At 44.5% G+C, this 21802-nt stretch overlaps 1 protein-coding gene across 2 annotated transcripts; it reads right to left on the bottom strand.

Annotated features, from left to right (window-relative positions):
• Positions 1-549: 549 nt before the first annotated feature.
• Positions 550-21509, bottom strand: LOC139343950 (protein AF-17-like). 2 transcript variants are annotated; one of them, XM_070981811.1, is made up of 20 exons: positions 21176-21509; positions 20231-20310; positions 20069-20123; positions 19794-19903; positions 16302-16405; positions 14541-14634; positions 13278-13385; positions 13091-13180; positions 12774-12921; positions 11856-12659; positions 11119-11318; positions 9352-9469; positions 9151-9217; positions 8649-8797; positions 6612-6812; positions 6360-6436; positions 5707-6077; positions 5412-5508; positions 4426-4638; positions 550-3365 (listed from the first exon to the last, which is right to left on the bottom strand). In XM_070981811.1, the coding sequence occupies exons 1-20, from the start codon at positions 21282-21284 to the stop codon at positions 3330-3332; spliced, it is 3231 nt and encodes a 1076-aa protein (XP_070837912.1). In that variant the 5' UTR covers positions 21285-21509; the 3' UTR covers positions 550-3329. The 2 variants fall into 2 exon arrangements, with proteins under 2 accessions (XP_070837912.1, XP_070837920.1); XM_070981819.1 differs by having other exon boundaries at positions 3321-3434; positions 4401-4638; positions 21176-21476.
• Between the last annotated feature and the right edge of the window lie 293 nt (positions 21510-21802).

Below are 21802 nucleotides of genomic sequence, written 5' to 3' on the forward strand. Positions count from 1 at the left end.
TTAATAAAACAATGAAACGTCAATGAAAATGAAATGACAATGAAAAGTTATTATTAATGGCCATTTCTGGCATAAACAACATGAGAAAAGGATTTGTTAATCACCCATAAAGCAACAAGTTACTGCTTATGATCTCTTTATCATGGATGCTTTGTTAGAGGGTGAAAAAAGAAAATGGTGTAAATGTATAAACTTCGGCTCTGCTTCAAGCCAAATTAAACCACATTTCGTTAGAAAATGAAATGATCTCCATATTCTTGACTCAGTGTGATGACTTTCAAAACTGTCTGTACACAAACAGATATGATATGCTCTTAAAACAGAGTTTAAAAAAACATTGTAACATGATAACCATATAGAATATTTACTTCTGATATTTGTTATGGTGGCATGATGTTAAATCTATTTCAGTCGAGCCGACACCAGGCCAGAAAAAGCTAACTATGTCAGTCAGTTGTCTTGGAAAACGTCTGAATTCATTCCCACTCTCCTCTGAAAGTACACAGATCACTAACAGATCAAAGTCATTCAACACCCAAAAGAAAATGTAACAACTCAGTAAAATACATTTATTGACAAAAAAGTTGTCTTAATCCGTCCTTTTAATTTTACACACAAAAATATCAAAATACTTTACAGGGCTTTTAATCTGAATATTGTCAAATTTGTTTCAATCAATTCTCTCAAACAAATACACTGTACAATGACAACATGCTTGTCCTTTTTAAAATTCAGTGCTCATTTCATTTAATTTCTTTTTTCAGGGAACAATGCATTTAAAATTATGCATAGTTATTACTTGGTATTTAGCAATACATTTGAGAGACCTCACTGCATTTCATGCAATTCATATCCCAATAGGTAACTCGCTCTCCATCAAACCTCATTCAGAGCCAGGTGCTTAAAATGTTGTAATACATAAAAGATACACAGTACGACATTCAGAACATGGATTATCTTGGTTACCCCAACTTGAAAGCTTAAAAGAATGAATGTGTTTTTACACAAACATTTTAAAGTATACAACTTGTATTCCAACAAAATTGAAAAGGTACTAAAAAACAATTTACAATTGGGCCCAAAGTGCCCCAGTGCAACATGAGAAAGAAACCGCTTCAGAAATCCTTCGCACTCTTCAGTCAATCTCTTGGACATGGTTGTGTCTGGACTTACATAAGAAAGACATACTTGGTAAATTGCAGACCTCCCACTCGGAGTCGTGTCGTCGCATTGGCCCATGTCTTCATCAAAATAATCAACATTCTCCTTCTGTCATTGCTACAGTATTTATCACCAACTAGTGAGCTGCTTGAAGTTCCTTTCTGACATCTACATTAGCTGCTAACAAAACAACCTAGCACTCAAGATATCACATGTATGGGAGATCATGTTCAAGATTGCAAAAAGAGGTGAGAAATTCTTTTAGAAGACCTATGACAGCATTGTTAAAGAACACAGGAGAAAACACGGTAAAATAATCACTTACTTTGTGAGCGGCCTCTGTTAGTAAAACTGAGCCGAACAGATATATGATATCATACGATAGAGTGGAGTGGAAGGAAAGAGAAGCCTATCACGGTCCTGCATTGAGTCATGAACGTGGGCTCAAACAGGCCTGCAGTAAAGGTCAACACTAACGACACTGGCGATGCGCCGTCTGCTCAGCTGATAACAGCTACGCTATGCATCATACACTGTTGTGACAGCACTTTAATAATAGTTTACATCGCGGCCCCCCGCGGCCGTCCCCTACGGCACCACTGTGCAGGCTAAGATTCTCAACAAGTCCTTGTTTCTCAGTTCTCTGAAGCACAAACAACTAAAGAACATTGCATCTGAACACAAAAATTACAATAGAGAATGATTTGACACTTCAGTTACCACTATACGGTTATTCACACATTTCAACTTTTGAAATCATCAGTCAGCTATCAAAAGTATAAATGGGTTTAGGAAGAGTGCTTCCACTTCACTAATGTGCCCCTCCATGTACCCCCGATAAAAAACACTATCAAAGAAAGACGACAAGAGAGCAAGCCTTCGGGCTCATGGTTTCCTCTGTAAATCTAACATCATTAAGGCATTATCTATCCAGTATTGCTAAAAGAACAACTAGTTGGTGAACGTGAAAAGAATATCTATGTATGAAAGTAACACAAAAAAACTGACGCTTCAGGAGGAGGAGTGCAAAATACTCACAGAAATCAAAACCCTCTCAGTCCCTAGTGGCCTAGTAAGTACCAAGCATCCTTTGTAAGGTACTGTGTGGATGGCTAATTTGCTCTGTTAGCTACTAACATGCAAAGTGCACATTTGTTTAGGAAAAGCAATTCATTTCTTACTTACAATTTCCAAATGTTTGGTTTTGTCTGTTTAATCTCAGTAGCAACTGGAAGGATATAAAAGTCTTTAGAACCTCTCGTGGTGGTTTGGAATAAAATCTGCTGGTCAACATTCGCGTTGATGCCAGTCTCTAGTGGACGCTAGCGCCATTTTGGACACGTGGGTTCTGTGCCATTTTTACATTTATGTGAGTTAATACCTTAGAGTTAACACCAAGATTTTTGGTGGGCATTTATATCCAGTGAAGGCTATTGCGGTAATGAGTTAGCACAAAATTTCAACAATGGAAAATAGGTGGCAGAAAGATCTGAGGTAATAACTAGCTTAATGAAGAAATGCCACCATCCACACATCGAAAATGACTGTATAGATATCCTTTACATAAGAAGTGCATGTGAGAAGATGCAACATATAGAAGATCTGGATGAAATTTGGGTGGGGTGAACACAAAGGGAAGACGAAATATCAAGGAAGACAGTTGAGGTTGAAAGAAGTGGCAGAAGCCTGTGATTCTCACTGACTGAATGGAAACTCTGGTTCGAGCCATGGAGGGAAATCATGAACGCTCAGTGCTTGAGAAGTCAGAGAGGAGACACTCTGACCCAAAGTTGACTCTCCAACCCAGAAGCCCACACAGCACCTGCAGGGATGAGCAGAAACGCTGGCTCTGCCTTCATAAGCAGCCCCATTGGTCTAGCTAACAAATTAGTGCAATATAAGAAGAGACCATTGTATTTATGCTCTCTGAAAGCTGCCTACACAAAATCCTATGAGAAGAACCTCTGATATAAAGAATTCCCAAAAACATGAAAAACTTCACCTTGATGTTTAAGTCCATCCTGTTATACATTCATAAAAGAGGGCGTAACATAAAAATGATGGAGAAGGAAAGACGTTCAAAAGTCATGTAAGCTGACCGCAGTTCTTTAAGTGGGCTGTGGTGCCCGATATCTTCATCTGAGCTGCTCCTGTGTAAAGAGGACACGTCACCCATTCTTGTCTCCGCCCTTGTCTCCTGCAGCCTGAAAACACAATTACACAATGTTTCTTACATTTCTAAAACTGAAAGCATTCCCATATACACGGTCGTCCTGAGAAGTCAGGACCTTCATTTAGGAGTGGCGGGCTGCCATTCCTAAATCCTAATTCCTAATTCTTTTTTTTTTTTATTGTTGCAAATACACCACCGCCGCATGTCTCCACCTTCACAGCAGAGTCCAATGTTAATTACTTGCGAGAGTGCAGCCTTGAAAGTGACATCACATCAAGCACCCAGTCACCAGGTCAGAGTCAGAGGAGTGTTGTCATGGAAAATAGGGCAGCGACTTACCAGAGAAAAGGTAGACTTATCAGCTTAAGATAACTCACAATAGATTTTACAAGTTAACTAGACATTCGCAAAATTGATGGCCAGCTAACGTTATGTAACATATTGGTAGCTTAAGTTAATTGGGCCCGGTGCCAACTCAGTGTTGCTAATGTGAGTAAACTAGTTGATAGCATTAAGCTAATATCTACACGCCGTGATGTAACTGCTGACTGCATTTTCAGATGAGCTTGTTCAAATCTTTCTCTAAGAAGAGAAAGACAGCTGATGAAGATGACGCCAGTCACTAGTGATGTGTCGGTCGCAAGCGAAAGAGCTCTTAGAGCCGCTCTTTGAAGTGAACGATCGGAGCCTCCTGCCTGCGAGCCGGAGCCGTTTTTTTTTGTTGTTTTTTCTTGACTTTTTTTCCGTTCAAGCCACACGTGATTGGTCAACTACATGATGTGTGGTGCTTCAGTGTGTACGCACTGAGCAGGGGGGGGAGGAGCGGGGGTTACAGACACAGTAAGTGCACACGCACGCGGGCGCACACACACACACACACACACACACACACACACACACACACACACACACACACACACACACACACACACACACACACATTCAGCCTTTAAAAAGAAATTTTCAACTGGCCATTCAATAAAGAGGTTGCAAAAGTAAAAACTTTACGCCGCCACGGCTCCCGGGAGAGCCTGCCCCCGCTGCTGAAAAGAATCCTAGAGGAAACACTGTAAGTCCTGCGCTTTGCTCACCCCAGGCTTGTGAAGTGTGTTGTCCTGCAGGCCAAAGAGGCTGCCACCCTGGCCACCCTGCAGGGGTGAGGCTGTGGCTGAGGACAGCAGGTTGGGAGACTGGGCGATCATGGGTGAGTTTGGGGTGGAGGTGAGTGCTCCTGTCAGTGTGAGGCGCTGCAGCTCCCTCTGTCTCTGCTGCTGCAGCATCTGGCACACCACCAGCTGCTGCTCCTGGTGGGGACACGGGAGAAGACAGTGAGTTTATACTGAAGGACGTTCAGGACACCTGTGGCCTCCAGCTTGGACGTGTAGGACACTGAACTCTGAGCTCATTATGCAGTCATGTGACATCATACAAGTTTCTATTGTTGCACTGTAAACTTCTATCTTTCAATTACATATGGGCTGATCACATTCTGTTTCTATTTATGTTTTAAGGTGCCCCAACTATTTTGGAAACAGGGTGATATTTCAACACTTCACTGGTGTCTTGAATGTACCATAACACAATTACAAATAAAGCCTAACCCTCACAGTTACAAAGGAAAGACAGCAGCTCTACATGTGTTAGATGTCCACATCGCCTGGTTGGCTCTCTGACTTTTACCAGTTTGCAAGTCAAATGGAGCTGTTGTGGCAGCTGGTTTCCTGTTGTTGAAAAGGAGTGACAGAGTGACTCATAACCTCAGTGGCTACTTAAAAACACACGCTACCGCTTACTGTCATCCCCATACTCATCTTTGAAGCCAATGAGTATCATTGCTATTAACCAACAAGATTTCACATCTCACTCTTTTTCATAGTCAATGTTCAAGCAGTGCATGAGTCAAACCTTTGACTGTAAATGACACGAATGAGAGGAAGCATCTTGGAGCAAGACAACATAAGGCACATCACTACTGTAGTATCAGACAAATTCCACTTAATAAAGGGGAGGGATACTGGAGATCCTATGAGAAAATGTACATTGTGAAAATACAGGGTGAGAATAAGAGTATAATTACAGGAGTGAAGTTCTGTGAGGTGAGGAACTGCTGGAGCTGCTGCTGCTGTTGTTGCTCTAGAAGAATCTGCTTCTGCTGCTCGGACAGGAGAGAAGACCTGAAACACAAGCAACAACACACTGTCGCATTACACACCAGGCAACACACTGACACTCAAGCCAATCAGTCCAGACCTATCTGTGGTTCAAGTACTACCTGCCAGCGTCCTGACATGATGCCAACGCCCTGAAATAAAACCACTCATTTTGCGTTGGATTTCTACTTCAGCTGATTTTAAGACAGACTGGGTACATACGGGCTCACACTCTTGGGAAGTGGAAAGCTCTGTGCCAGTGCCTGGGGGTTGAGAGGTGGAGGCTGGGGCCGCAGAGCGGGGAGTGTGGGCTGAGGGGCGTTCTGCACAGGAGACTGGATCACGCCATTCAGACTGCCCAGTACACCGTTCATATTCAGCTGAGGACTTCCTGCGAGGGACGCCATGAGCCCTCCCACCACAGGCAAAGAGGAGCTGCCAGCCTGACTGATTGTCCCCAGACCATCGCTCAGACCCCGACTCAGGCCGTTCAGGAGGGGCTGGCCGAAGGAGGCAGGGCTCGGCTGAGGAGGAGGAGTGCTCTGGAAGGAGAGGGAGGAGCTACTGCGGGACGGACTGCCAGAGTGGAGCTCCTGGGACAAAGACATGACCAATCATTTGAGCTAATTAGCGCTCAGCTTACTTTTGATGCATCCAGTGCCTTTGCACCTCATTTAATAGCAAAATAAGCATTGGCTTAAAAACATTGAGGGTAAATGAAGATAAACTTGATAGCAGCAGAAAGCTTCAACTATCACTGTCATCATCGCACTCAGGGTTAAAACCACACATTTCATTTCACAATGGACTTGCTAATGCAGTCTGATGCAGTTTGCATGGTGTGTTCACTGTAAGGAGGGTGTACAGGTTCTCACCTCAGACGAGGTAACAAAGGAGGTGTCATTCAGGAAGCAACTTTTGGACAGGGGACTTTTATTGGTGCTCAGGGGGTCTAAGGAAAAGAGGCGGAAACACAGGGTGAAAACTAACACGTGCAGCCTCCACACTGCATTTTACTACATGGAACGTCCTGATTTTCTGCTGCATGCAGTTGAAGCAGTACAGATATGGAGTGTGTATCCTGAGATTTTAATATGACAAGAGGTAGAGGAGATGAACAATCTGACCTTGGGTGGATGACAGGAAGTTGATCTGGGCAGAGCTGTGCATGGAGCCCTGGGCGGAAAGAACATGTGGGGGGAAAGGCACAGCAAGCTCCGTGTTGAGCAGCTGTAGCCGCTCCTTTTTGGCTGTCAGGCTGAGGATCTGGTCCTGGAGGCGCTGGTTCTCCTGCTGCAGAGAGTGGAGCGACTGAAGCATCTCGACAACTAGAAGAGGCAGGGAGGACAAATCTGTCATCATACAGAAACAGCATTTCAGCATGGGGCTGCTTCCACTACCTGACTGACCTGGAGTGTGATATAATGCAGACACGAAGTGTCTAAATGAGTCAGACTATGACAAGAGCAGTTACTGCTGTGATGACTGGAATGTTTATGTAGCCACACTGGCACATGAAATCTCCACTAAATACACAGCAGAGTACAGGCCTGGCATGAGCACATTCATCTATGTAGTGTCCAGACTGCCTTTACACAAGAAAAGTCAATTGACAGAGGAGGCAGAACTGATGTATAATAGTCCCATTAATTTACTGCATGTATCAGGATAACTTAGCTATGGTTAAACAATCCCATGTAAAGGGGAAAATCTATGCCAAAGGTAGATGCAATGACTGCCTCTAAACTTCATTTTAGTCCACTTTAAATGTCCTGTGCAACCCCACAGGTGGTTTCAATTACATGGATTGACTAGTCTCCTGCACTGGTAAATAGAAGAGGTGGAACGACACAGAGCAAACACAGTCCTCTCTCATTTCTGCAGGGTGGAACAGCAGTTAACACTCATTAGTCTTAAGTCAACTCTGCCTGGGGCACAGAGAAACATATTTAAGGTGGAGACTGTAGGCATTTCCTTTGGCAGATAATGGGAGGCTACAGCCCGATTCCAAAAAAGTTGGGATGCCGTGTAAAATGTAAATAAAACAGAATGCAATCATTTGCAAACGAACTGTGTTTACCAACGACAGTGTTCCTGACTTCATGTAGTGATAACCTTTATCCAATCATGTGTTCATAAAGTGGTGAACCTCTCTCCATCCTTGCTTGTGAATGACTGAGCCTTTCCAGGATGCTCCTTTCATGCCCAATCATGATACTATCACCTGTTCCCAATGAGCCTGTTTACCTGTGGAATGTTCCAAACAGGTGTTTTTGGAGCATTCCACAACTTTCTCAGTCTTTAGTTGCTCCTGTCCCAACATGTTCGAAACACGTTGCTGCATCAAATTCAGAATAAGCAGATATTTACAAAAACCAATGAAGATGATGAGTTAAACATTAAATATATTGTCTTTGTACTGTTTTCCATTAAGTTTGTGTCAAAAAGGAACTTCTTTGGACTCAGGGTTGTAAAGATGCATAAAAATATACAGCTGTCAAATATTATGAGGGTTAGAGGAGAAACAATGAACAGACAATGGAAGAAATGGTAGACAGAATAAGAAAATTGATAAAAGCACGAGGCACTGGGTGGAGAAAGAAAAAGGAGAAAAAAAATAGATGAAAAAGCAAATATCAGGTGATGATGTCCCCAGAGAAACACAGAGCCAGAGTAAGAGGCAGTGATCAGTCTGGTCCAGGAGAGAGCCCACAGAAGTGAAATGCAGACAAAGAACATGAGAAACAGAGCGGCTAGAGCTGCTTTTGCATGGCTGCTGCAGCATGCCCTCTCTCACTGAGCTATTTTCTGTCCCTGACAGCATCCACGGGTTCATTCATCATTTCTAAATAGCACCAGGTCTTTTTCTCACAGTGCACTGCAGAATGCAGGTGAACACAACCAAGTGCAGATAACAGATAGCACATTTTCAGTGAGCATTGCAGTGGCTCCTAATCCTTTGGCTCGTTTGCCCTTAAAATGGAGATATTTGTGACCTCATATCCAGGTTACGGTCTTAATGTGGCCGCTGGTCATGAGCAGTTCTCCAAGAGTGACTTCTCCTCTGAACGTTTCATTTAAATGATTTCTGAAGGCCAGAGGAAGTCAAAGATTTTAGTTTTTCGTAAGAAAAAAATAGACTGGATCTTTCCAGGCTCACTCACTGTTAACTCCCATCTCTCCATTGCCGTGTTTCTCCAGCAGGAGCTCAATGTGCGAGCTGGCTGGAGGGACGTTCTCAGGACGGGCTCTGACTCCTGTACCCAGCCCATCCCTCTGGTCAAACAGAAGAGGAAGACAGCTCATAGGAGACCTGAGTGTGGAGGAGGAGAAAACCAACAAGAGTCAGAGAGAGGTCACTGGTACAGCCAGGCTGGGAAACTACCAACAATATCCTGCTGCTGTGGTTGGTATTTTTTTCCAATCCATGTAGTCACTTTGATAGTTATTTCCTGTTGCTGGTTACAGAAATAGAAGCTGATCTGACTACAGCTACAGTGCAGGGAAAATATATCCAAATGATGTTCCATTTAATGGATGAAAGATGTGCAGATAGTGAGTCTCATAACTGAAACTGTTTACTACTTGCTTACTCATTCTGAGCAGCGAAAATCATGTATTGTGACTTTGAGTCAACATCATCAAAAACGATGAAACGAGACGTACTGTGATGAAAGGCTCTCTCTCGGTGAGTTCCCCTGACATGGGAAGCGACAGTCATCAAGGTCGGACTCTGAAAACGGGAACAAAGACTCATAAACTTTACTTTGAAGGCAGTACAATATGTCAGCTTGTGTGAAAGGGAAGAATCTTTGTGTCTGGCCATGTATATACCCGTGTAACTCATGTACTCTGCCTTCCTCTCACCTGGCAGTGAGGTCTGGGCTTGGCTCAGTAGTGGCGGCAGTGTTGGGGCTGTGGAGAGACAGCTGGCGAAAGGCTGAGTGGAGGTCAGGCTATAGGAGGTGCTGGAACCTGGGTGGACCTACGAGACAGTGAACATGAACATCTGGCTGACAAAGAAATCATCTGGACCATCTGGAAGGGATGTCAGAAAAAAAGAAGCCTTCTACTCAAACAAAGAAAAAACTCATCTGCTGGTAATATAACCCACATCTGCCCAAAATAAGTGTGAAACAGAGCTCAATATTAATCAATATCACTCACTCAGATTTTTCTATGATGTTAACTGGCAAATTGCGCTTCTATACCGATGTATAGAAGCGCAATTTGCTTACAAAATCATTTCATGATATATCAAGAGGTGCATTACAGTCATTTCATTATCAGTTAGCCTTATAAAATGCACAACTGCCCATTACCAGTTCATAGAGGCCAGGATGATGCATCCGAATGACAGAAAGTATTCAATAAATATCAAATTTTCACTGAGATGAAACAGAGAAAAGCAGCAACAAGTTTTTGTCTTATAAACATCAATTAAATATAGAAACAGTAATATTCCAATTCAGAATTGTGGTTGACAATTATTTCATTATGAGATTTCTATCTATGTATATGTGCGTGTGTGTGTATATATCTATATATATCCATATATATACGACAGCTATGACATAGATGTGTGATATATATATATAGTGCTATATAAAGTGCTGTCAAAAATATCGTGTTATTAACGCTCTTTGTGACCTAGTGAACTACAGGATCTGATTGTAAACCAGAGACAAAACAATAGGCACGCCCCACGCACGTGTTTGGTCTCGCCTGCTCGCTAGCTGTCAAAGAGTAGGCTACCGGTTTGTGTGGATGTCACGTGCGAAACGCCGAAATGGATGTGAACAAGATTCTGAATGAAAAGTTTCGTTTCGAAAAGTTGCCAGATGGGTCGACTGACAAGACCAGTTATCTGTGTGTATTATTGGTGTGAACTGAATTATCTACGTAGCACATCCAGTCTGAAATACCACTTGATGGCCAAACACACGGCGAATGCGAATTCTCCGCCGCCTCCTTGTCAAAACCAGGCGACAATGGATGTCTTTCGACAGAGACATATGGATGCTGTTATGTTCAAAGGAAACTTAAGAAAGGAAAGTTTAAGCCATGGTTTCACTGCACTATAGCCTGAGTCCTAGTTTACAATGATGTGCACTTTGTAACTTTATCTTGTATCACCCTGTTTTGATCCCTTAGAAAGGGCTGTTGAAGGGGCTTTTTGTAACCAAGTATTTCTTTATTTTTTTTTTGTCATCTGTTTATTGACAGTGTTAAATTGTGTGAGATTTTACTTAAAATGTGAATGACTGCTCAAAGTGAGAATGTTAGTGTGAAATATAACACTACACATTGCTGTTTTCAATAAAAAAACATTTGCACAAAGCAAGCCTATCCACTTTTCCATGTTGATAACAGCATTAAAATGATAATTCAAGGGACATTTAGAATAGATAAAAATGTGTGATTAATTTGCGTTTAATCGCAAGTTAACTATGACATTTATGAGATTAATCGCGATTAAATATTTACACAGCACTAATATATATATATATATATATATATATACACACACACACACACACACACACACACACACACACACACACACACACACGTGTGTGTGTATAGCAGTAGTAGCACTTTTTACACAAAGTCCCAAGTGTCTTTCTGAAGTACCTGTGTGTTTGAGACAGCGTTGACTGACGGAAGCGAGAGTGAGGAGACGTGGGATTGAAGGAGTCCTGAGGAGAGAGGGGTGCTACACATACCCCCTCCCAGGGACAGGGAGGTGCTACACACCCCTCCACCGAGGGAGAGAGGGGTACTGCAGACGCCCCCACCCAGTGTGAGAGGGTCCTTGAGACTGGAGTAGATACCTGGGAGGTCAGAAAGGTAAAGCTTGCTTAAAAGATATTTGTTATTATTTTCACAAGTTGTAAGAATCCAAAGACAACAACACAGAGCCCATGAGCGTGTGTGCACACAGAAGTATCAATCTGTAAGTAGGGCAGGAAATCTACTGCTCACAGACATGTGCAGCGCACACAGAAACCACTATCTGGCACAATATCTGTGCCTCGTGCACATGAAATAAATACAGTGAGACAGATTTACAAAATAGTGTAAAAGTTAAAACCACGTGTGTGAAAAACAATCTTTATTTGACCCACTCTGCTCCTACTCCACTGGCTTCTTCTACTACACTGTCAGCTGCTGCTGTGGTGCTGACATGACGTGAGGAACGGAAACATTTCAACACTTTAGACTCGAGTTGCAAATGAACACACCAAAGTACAAAGAGACAGAGTACAGAGAGATAGTGATGGAGTCGCTTTTTTTTTCTTTTTTACATACGCTTGCTCTCACACAGGAAGCTCGAGGGCTACCACACACACCCACTCACTTAGACTCACCGGGGCCGAGCAGCGAGTTGCCACGGCTTGTGGAAAAACTGCCGGCAGAGGAGGAAGAGAAAGAAGAGGAAGAGATGATGGTGGTGGGAGGAAGCGTGGAGGGGAAGGCAGGGTGGGGGATGGAGGACGGGCTTGGGTACAGTGAGGAGGTTAAGGCTGGAGGAGGCGGCGCTGCGTGGTGATGGTGGTGGTGGTGCTCCTCTTCCCTCCGCTCGCGGTTCTTGCTCCCCCGTGGGCGCCCTGGACCGTGGCTGCTCTTCTTGTTGCCACGGTGCCTCCTCTCCCTGGGAAGAGGTGGGGGCGTGGCTTTGTCCTCCAGGTCCACCTCCTCCAGGATAGGAGGTGTGCTCAGTTGAGACGGTTTACAGAGAGACTTGGAGGGTTTGAAGTCACCTGAGGAGGAGATCTTCCGCACCTTGCTGCTGCTGCCCAGCCCTGACGAGGAGGTGATGCGCATGATGGACCCGAAGGTGGAAATAGTGACCTTGTTCTCGAAAGGGCTCGAGTTGCCCTCCGACCTGTCGTGACCCTGTGACCCTGCCAGTGGGCCATCAGCAGGAGTCAAAGCTGGCGGCTTGTGGTATTTACTGTCCTCCTCCTCCTCTTCCTCCTCCTCATCTTTGTCCTCCTCCTTTTCATCATCCTCTTCGTCCTCGTCCTCCTGGACAGCTGGCCTCCTGTGACGCTCTTTACGCTCCTCGCCGCTGTGGTCGTCGCCTCCGCCTCCTCCTCGGTCGTGCTCACGCTCCAGGCGGGAGGATGACGAGAACTGATGGAAATCCTGAGCAGAGGACAGGGAGCCACCTCCAAGAGAAACAAAGCTGTGGTCAAACTCAAAGAATCTCACTGCTATCAATCAGCGTTATATCACCTGCTCAACGTTCCCCTCCGGCTCCCCTTTCATTTCTCACGTGGTACCTGTGTTGAACGGACTGGAGGAGCAGGAGGAGGAGGAGCAGCTCTTGCCAGTGCTTCCTGTCTTCTTGCTGCGGTGACTATGACTGTGTGAACTCAGCTTCTTGGACTTTCCCTCACTGTCCTTGTTGCTGTGGTGGCTGGAGGATATCTGGACCAAAACACACAAGATTCGTTCTGTCATTCAGTTTTCCCACCAAACGACAGTTCTAGACGTTACTTGTCGAAATCCTTGTTATATAATACTGATTAAGATATTGTGGCATCAAGAATCCTTAAAGCTGAAACTTTCATCTCACAAGTCATCCTGTGGGCTCTACCTTCTCTATGGTGCTGCTCGTCACTGAAGAGCCGAGGCTGTCGGAAGACTTCTTGTGACGCTCCTTTTGCCGAATCTTGTCCTTGTGACTCTGAGCGGAAAGGAAAACACAGGGCTCAGGTGTGTTCAGAGCCGAACCAGGTCCTACCAGGCACACACTAACCACACACATCAACAGTAGTCTTTACCTTCCTCTGTCTGTGGTGGTGGTGTTTGTCCTGTGATGGAGAGCTGGAGCGCCCCCTGGAATGACTGAAGGCGCTACTTGTGTTTTCACTGGAGCGCAACTTCTTCTGCTGTAAACCCAAAGGAGAAAGTGAGCACTGCCTCCAGACCAAATTGCTGAGCTTTTCCTTCAAATAATGCTTAGAGGTGCCATCAAAATGGAAACGAGAGCTCACTGTGAGCTTTTAGATTAACAGGGAATCTGGGAAGGAGCTGTTGAGCTTCAGCCTACATCTCCGTGATTAAACAGGTCTCGTGTTGTGCTCATTGACTGCTGTTTGCCCAACTGACAACTGAGCCGATCACAGCTTTTACAGGTGGGATTCAGAATGGAGGCGTCATCTTTCTGTGTCAGGGCCAGGAAAATGTCGACAATCACGGATGAAATCGACGCAGTTATACTTGACTATTTTAAGTCACATTAATGAAATAACAAACAACTGTACATAACAGTCTGTAAATAGTATTTCCATTTTTTTTAGGACCATGTTTCTTCTCATCTCACTCTTCTGTATGTAATTGTTTTCATTTGCATGCACTTGTTTGACTATTCTACCTGCTCCATTGATGCTGCTGTAAATTGAAATTTCCCCTTGTGAGACTAATAAAGGACTAGTGAATTGAATTGAATTGAATTGAATTGGGCTGCACGGTGGCGCAGCAGGTAGTGTGCGTGCCTCACAGCAAGAAGGTCGCAGGTTTGATTCCCGGGTCGGGCCTTTCTGTGTGAGGTTTGCATGTTCTTCGTGCATGTGTGGGTTTCCCCGGGTACTCCGGCTTCCTCCCACAGACCAAAAACATGCTCATTAGGTTAATTGGTGACTAAATTGCCCCTAGGTGTGAGTGTGAGTGTGAATGGTTGTGTGTTTGTGCCCTGCGATCGGCTGGCGACCCATCCAGGGTGTACCCCGCCTCCCGCCCATTGACAGCTGAGATAGGCTGCTGGATGGATGGATGGATGGATGGATGGATGAATTGAACAAATGTTGTTTATAGTTCTGTTTGGCAACATGTTTACTGTTAATGGACTGCGTTAAACTTGGCAGTCCGTTTAAGGGAGAGTCTTTGAGAAGAAACATTTTTGAGACATTCATCTCTGATGTTTGAAGCAGCAACCATTTTCATCTTGAGGTCTTTAAGTTGATGGCAGCTCCTTAATTTCCTTACTCTTACAATGTTTATGCAAGAATGTTGAGTTGCAGTCTCTGGACTGTTATGCATCTTACCATTTTGTTGTAGTGATGTTTGCAGTAGCCGCAATATTTAACATTGTCAGCTTCTGGACCTTCCTCCTCGCACAGCAGACCTGCCATCTGAGCACTGAACACAGGGAGTCACAGGGTCAGACAAGATAAAGCAGAATGAGCACGCACACACACGCACACGCACGCACACACACACACACACACACACACACACACACACACACACACACACACACACACACACACACACACACACACACACACACACACACACACACACACACACACACACACACACACACTCTGCTGACTGTCCTGCTGTGTAAAAGCCGACTTCCAAAAACTTCGGGACACTGTAAAACATAAATAAAATGTGATAAAATGTGATAACTTTTTCCAACTTATTTGGAATTTCCCCTCATGGGACTAATAAAGGAATATTGAATTGAGTTAATCCTTTTTGACACAAACTCAATTGAAAACAGAACAAAGACAATATATTAAATGTTTTATCTCTTCAGCTTCAAAGATTTTTGTAAATATATTCTTATATTGAATTTGAGCAGCAATACATTTCAAACAAGTTGGGTCAGGAGCAACTAAAGACTGGGAAAGTTGTGCTCCAAAAACACCACTTTGGAACATCCGACAGGTAAACAGGTTGATTGGTAACAGTTTGAGAACATTTCTCAACTCACACTTGCAAGGAATTTAGGAATTTCACCATCTACAATATATAATACCATCAAAGGTTTCATAGAATTAGGAGAAATCTGCACATCAGAAGAAACACTGAATATCTGTGACCTACGAGCATTAAAAAGCGACATGATTATATGAAGGATAGGACTACGTGGACTTGGGAACCCTTCTGAAAACCGGTCGGTAAACACAGTTCATCACTGCTACTAAAATGCAAAATTAGACTCGACCATGCAAAGTGAGAGCCATATATCAACAACATCCAGAAATGATGTCATCTTCTCTAGGCCTGAACTCATCTGAGATGTGAGAAGTGTGCTGTGGTCGAGTCCACAATTCAAACTGTTTTTGGAAATCATGGACGTTGTGTCCTCTGGGATAAAGAGGGGAGGGACCATCCAGGCTGTTAGCAGCACATATAGTCTGTATACAGCAGCGTGGCTTTGTGGCAAAGGGGTGCGGGTACTAGACTGGCCTGGCTGCACCTCAGGCCAGTCTACTGTTGAAAATGTGTTGCGCATTATGAAGAACAAAATACAACAACGGAGACCCCAGACTGCTGAGCAACTTCAGTCGTATATCAGCAACAATAGCTTTAAAAACATCAACAATTAGAGTCCTCAGTTTCCAAATGCTTCCTGAGTGTTGTATAAAGGTGATGTAACAAAGTAGTGAACATGCACTCGTGGTTGTATATTTACAAAATACTCTTTAAGTTACATTAAATATCTTATCTTTGTACTGAATTCAACTGAATATACTGCAGATTGAAAAGGATTTGCAAATGACTGTAGTCTGCTTTTACTCATATTTCACACAGCATCCCAACTTTTTGGAATCAGGGTTGCATTTGTGTCTGTTTCTTCGTTGCATTAACAATAGATTCACTCATAGGTCAGTGTTACATCAAAGAATTCATTTCCCTAAGTATTCTTGCAAGATATTTGCTGCAGCTCTTTCATAACAATCAAGATAACTGATGATGTTGACCATCTCGCTGTAAGTCTCACACGCTTTAGACGACACACTTCCATGCAACCACAAGCTCACCCATGTGCACATACACACTGTAACACTTACCAGGTGACATGGAAAGCCTGTCTGCAGCCTTGTCTGTTGCACGTCATGCAGGCTCCACAGGCAGCTTTGCTTTCCCTCCCGTGGTCCTCACAAATATAACAGGTCTGGTGAAGCAGCAGAAACACATCAGTTATTATTATTATTATCATTAACAACAATAAATGCTTTGTTGCCCCCTTGATGGACAACGTTTATACAAAGTTCCTGCTGATTCATAAAATGCAGATTCATGCGGACAGCTGGGTCAAGTTTCAGGAGATCTCGTTCCATCTGTTGCTCCAATGTTAGCGGGGCAAACTCATATATTCATGTTATTTGGCCATTAAAATGAGCCCTTGAGATTGCAGAGCGGGAAAGATAAAAGGCTCCTTAATTTGAGGCCAGCCGCAGCTATACTGTAAGAGATTAGGAAGTTTTGCTTGTCGAGGCAACAGACGAGGCTTTCAAACAGAACGCAGTTTGCTCCGTCCTTGATGCTGCTGCTTACAGCAGAACTGTTGACCAGATGTGAAGGAATGTTGTGAGACACATCTGACATTGAAGAGCTTTTACTTGAGAGGCTTTTGTGTCTTGATGCTACCACACTTTACTTCCTTTCCCTGTGACACACATTCCTTTTGATTTCCTTCCAAGTTATCATAGAATAGGTGTGAAAGGGCTTCACGATGAACTGTGGGACACTCATTTCTGACGCAACAATTCATCATGCGCAACCAAGACTTTGGACCGACTTGATTTTAGAGGCTGCACTTCTTGCGTGGAAAGCAGTCTCGCCTGATATGAAGGAGCACATATGTACACAAAATACATGTAAGCATTGACACGTGAACACACAGGCATGCGCACACGGGGCTTTTGTACTTCTTCCTCAGCTATTCCCCCGTGAGCGGGGCTGACTGGTGGGGGGCAGAAGAGGCCTAGCAACAGGTGCGGGACAAAGGAACAGCGGGCTCTTTACCTTTTTGCTTCAGCCCTCTCTGTTTCGCCTTTTCTCTCCCCTTTCCTCTGTCTTCCTCTACTCCCCACATCCCACTCAGCTCTCTGTTCCCCTCAGAGGATGTCGGCTGTGTAATGAAAGGCCAGAGACATGACTACACCGAGTGTGTAAAAGGAAGAGTGGCTTCTCAAGTTTTCACTGTCCATTGTAACGCTGTCTAGGAATGCAGGCAGCAAAATCTGGATGAATGGCTCTGACTGGGGAAAGCTGCATGCAATTTACTGTAGCTGACACAGTAATATGAAACCAGGCACTCAAACACTCACATGTGTACATTTATATGCAGGCACGCACACAGACATGGACACACATACACAAACACACAGCATGTCAGCGACTGGCTGCTCAGCCTAATGTGTCCATGCGTCAAATATTGATTTCTTTGTAATGTGCAATGCTTTAAAAGGCCTGCTCTGGTGCATGCTGGATACGCTGCTCATTACTCCTGCTATACGTGCTCTGCCAACTGCCGAGGACTGCACGGGCAAGAAATGAGTTACAAACGGATAAAGTTACAGGACAGCTGATGTATGATTGAGCTACAACGGCCTGAAACTACTCTGTGGTTAAAATGGTTTGTTTTACAAAAGTGGGAAAAAAAAGACATTAGCAGAATATTTCAGAAGCATTTCTCAACGTCTAAGCATGACTGTAAACACACTGAGGACATATTCAGCCTGTCTTCCATCAGTGCTCTTACTCTGCATGTTGAGACTCGGTGTGAGGTGCCTTTATCTTTGTAGTTCATCGTCAATGTGCAGCAGGAAACTGTTTCATGCAAACAAGTCATTCACCAGTGTTTACTTATACATGGAGATGACATGAGGCTTAATTAATGATATCTTCAATATCTGTTTTTTATGAATTAGTCATTTTATCTATGGAATCCCACACAGTTTTCCCCAGGCCTGAGATGACACCTTCAACAGTCCATAGGTTCAATTCTTAATCATACAAAAACCAGTAAATGCAGCAAATCCTCTGAGTGAAGAATCAGCAACCAGTGACAACTGACTTTCATTACAATATGTAAAAGCATTTGGTGATGAATTGCGGTAAATGTACTTTGTTATCAAACTGCCTCATCTATTTCTACATCAGCTGGAAATCTCACACATTTCCCAGAATGACTTTCAACATCCTCCAGAGAGCGGGCGTGACCTTGTCACATTCACTTCTGGCTTTGTACAGTAAGTGTAGGTGAAGAGCGCGGCGGTGATGTGGAGCGACGTGTTTTTCCCATAAAGAGAATTGTGCCGTTTCCCACATGTCTTAAAGCTGCGTTGCCTCCAGATTTGCTGTAAACTACGGTTACTGGGGGAGAACTGCTCTGTCTTTTTCCTTTAAAATGGATCTCTCTCTGGGACTGTTGACACTGGTGGAAAAAGTGACAAAGTCCCAGCTCTGAAAACATACAGAATTTACAGCTGCAGAGGTTTATTGTAATTGCTCTGGAAATACTTGTGTGACACTGATGGGGCTGGTGCCAACCGTACGTGTCTAATACAGGTGCCAATATAATAGTTGCATTTGGTGCAATTTCTTGGCAAGTGACAAAAGTTGTGCTACAGACACCACACATTTTCATTTTCTCATAGCAGAGCAAGGAAATTCTATCAAATGCACAAACATAATAGAAAGAATATACAACACCTGAAAGCATTTTAGACAACTCTATCTGCAAACCCTACCAGTGTGCAAACTAACATGTTGAGCCGGGGACACCAGGCTACTAATAGAGACATGGGTCCGCAGTGAGTGAAGAAGATGAGACAAATTGCTCCATCTGCCTCTATACAGCTAAAAATGCCTTAAGTTTCTGGTGGTGGTGTCGCCCAACGATGGACAGACATCAATCCCTAAGTACTCAAATTCTGTCACAACAGGTATATGAAAATGCAGCGCTGCTGGATCTCTTGTTGTAGATTTCATCCAACTGATTTTGTAACCAAACACAGTCTGAAATTATCTGAAGGTTTCTAAACTGTGCAAAATGAATGGAGTGCGTTATCCATGAACACCAATATTTCAACTGCGTACAGTGCAGCACAGTGCTTCGTATAATAATGTGTCAGGAGGGATGAGAGGGTGCTGTCTAATCCTCTGAGCTGGAGGCCCTTGCGAGAGGGAAAATAACAATGGTGAGAGAGAGCAACCTTGATGGCAGCAATGTGACGAGAGTGAGTTATAGGAAAAGCACCTGCGTCAAATTGATAAATTCAGAGCCAAAGCCAAACTGCTCAAGCACCATCCACAAGCCATTCTCCATTCTCCGCATGAAGACAGCACAGGTTGAGTCATTTGATAGGAAAGTACTGATGTTTAATACCTGGCCTTCAGTGACTTATCATCTATAATAAAGGATATTTCTGTATGCATTCCCAGAAACCAGGTTGTGTTTCTGTCATGTAAGGACAGAGCCACACACTCTGACGAAGTGTCGACCTCACAGTGTGTCACAGGTTCGATCCTGTCAGCAGCGTGTGTGTCAGTACCTTGATATATCTCTCATGCGGGACGTACTGCAGGATGATAGGCTCCATGGTGAGGACGTTGGCAAACTGCACCTCAGGGATGTAGAGCGCGCACACGACATGGGCCCAGCCTGACAGAGAGATTGGCAGCAGATCAGTGGCATGATAAGGCTCCTTGTGAATGAAGGGGAAACCTGCAGCTTCTGTTCTACTTCAGGCAAAGAAGCAGCCCTGCTCTTTCGTATGCTTGCTGGGTAACTCAGGGCGACAGCAGGTGGACAGAGGGTGAGATTTACCTCCACTGTCCGTCCTTTTGAGGGCACCATCCTTGTGGGGACACAGCTCACACCTCTGGAGGAGGACAGGACAGAGCAAACTAGTGAGTGTGCCATTAATGGTAACGGGTGAGGCGGGAAAGGATGGATGTGTTGTGTCATGTTGTGTGTTGGCATACTCACCACGCGCGCCGCCCTTTCCTGTGACTCACACTTCCGACAGAACCACGGACCGGTGGGCACCTGGACAATGCCATAGCATGCTGGGACACGCACACACACAACAGATTGACCATATTATTTTTGATGCATGGTTCTCTGTAACACTGTACATGACATTCATAGTGAAGAATTCTTTCACTGTCTCATCTTCACCACTTTCTTTTACTGTTACGTATTTTGTACATATTCTCATGTTACTCTGACCTGCCAGCAAAGTGAAGTTCTCTTACAACCCTTGTAAAAAAAACATTTTTAATCAACTTGCAACTTAAAATAACCCCATGAAGTAAGCTCTCAACTGCACCTGCTGTGTCTTTCTGACATTTCATAGCACGTTTCGCTGACTTTAAGGAATAAATTCATGTCTACTTCGAAAGAATGAACCTGCAGATGCGGACAGTGTGAAGTCAGGCAGGCATAAAGCTGATTTTTGCTCAGAAACATGAGCCTGTACGTGAACTGCTCCGCCTGCTAGTCTCAAAGCAACAAAGCAACTGGACACAAGGTAACATAGTGTCCAAACCGGCGGGCCTCGCCGGGGCTGTTTTGTCGCAAAAACACGCCTCTTGCTGTGTGCCATGAATCCAACCGGGCCAGACAGCCGCGCGCACACACGCGCCCGCACACACGCACGCGCACGCGGACCTTAAGTGGCATCAAGGCGCCATCCAGGCTCGTGTCATTGCGCCTGGCCCTGTGTGTTTAATCATGTGTGCTGAGAGGAAACAACAAACAGCACGCCTACCTACCCCTCCCACACGCAGCAACATACACACAAACACGCACGTAGACAGCGACAGACCGACACAGAAACCTACCGACCGACCAGCACCTCTGGCTGCCTCCAGCCGCCGGGTCAGCCGCCACAGCTGCCGGTAATTACACGCTAACAGCGGCTAATGTTACCTTGGTGAACGGCGACGCTGCAGCCGTGTCCATCACAGTAGACCAGCGGATTCTCAGCCCAGCCTCGTTCGTCTGAACACACGCAGCAACCTCCGACCATTTCCCGCATGCTTTTCCCATATGAAGAAATATATTTCCCCTCCCGGCAACCGCTCAGACCTCGCCCAGGCCTGTCAAGTGGTCGTCCCGCACTTTAACGCCGCGCCGGGCATAGTCGTGGGCCGCTTTCGTCGCGCAGTTTTAGCGCAGCGGAGAGACGAAATCTCGGCGTGGGGTTTGTGGTGCTGCTGCTACGTTTTTTCCGTGATGTCCTCCCCGTCCCCTTAGAACCGATGCAGTGCGCATGCTCAGACCTGCTCCTCTGGGTCGGAATAAAAGTCACAGCAAAGGTAGCAAGTTATTGTTATTTTTAACACGAGCCCCGTTTTTCACCACGTTTTCACATTGCGCCGTGAATTTTGAAAGTATCATCAATATGTGAGTACTGTACCTCGAGGCCGCTCATCTGTTTAACAGTTTTATAAAGTAGATTAGTAAAACATGTGGATCAATCAGTCCAAACCGCTGGCTGCACGCTGTTTCTCTATCTATTCTGTTTCAACAGCGCCATCTTCAGGATATTCACAG

The sequence above is a fragment of the Chaetodon trifascialis genome, chromosome 2 (genome assembly GCF_039877785.1).
Source record: "Chaetodon trifascialis isolate fChaTrf1 chromosome 2, fChaTrf1.hap1, whole genome shotgun sequence".
Taxonomy (NCBI): domain Eukaryota; kingdom Metazoa; phylum Chordata; class Actinopteri; order Chaetodontiformes; family Chaetodontidae; genus Chaetodon; species Chaetodon trifascialis.

Excerpts from the sequence above, each read along its gene's own strand:
- LOC139343950 (XM_070981811.1), bottom strand. The coding sequence starts at position 21,284 with ATGCGGGAAATGGTCGGAGGTTGCTGCGTGTGTTCAGACGAACGAGGC. Across the intron at positions 16,406-19,793 it reads CGCATGAGAGATATATCAAG|ACCTGTTATATTTGTGAGGA; the intron begins GTACTGACACAC and ends CTGCTTCACCAG. Across the intron at positions 14,635-16,301 it reads CAGGCTTTCCATGTCACCTG|TGCTCAGATGGCAGGTCTGC; the intron begins GTAAGTGTTACA and ends CCCTGTGTTCAG.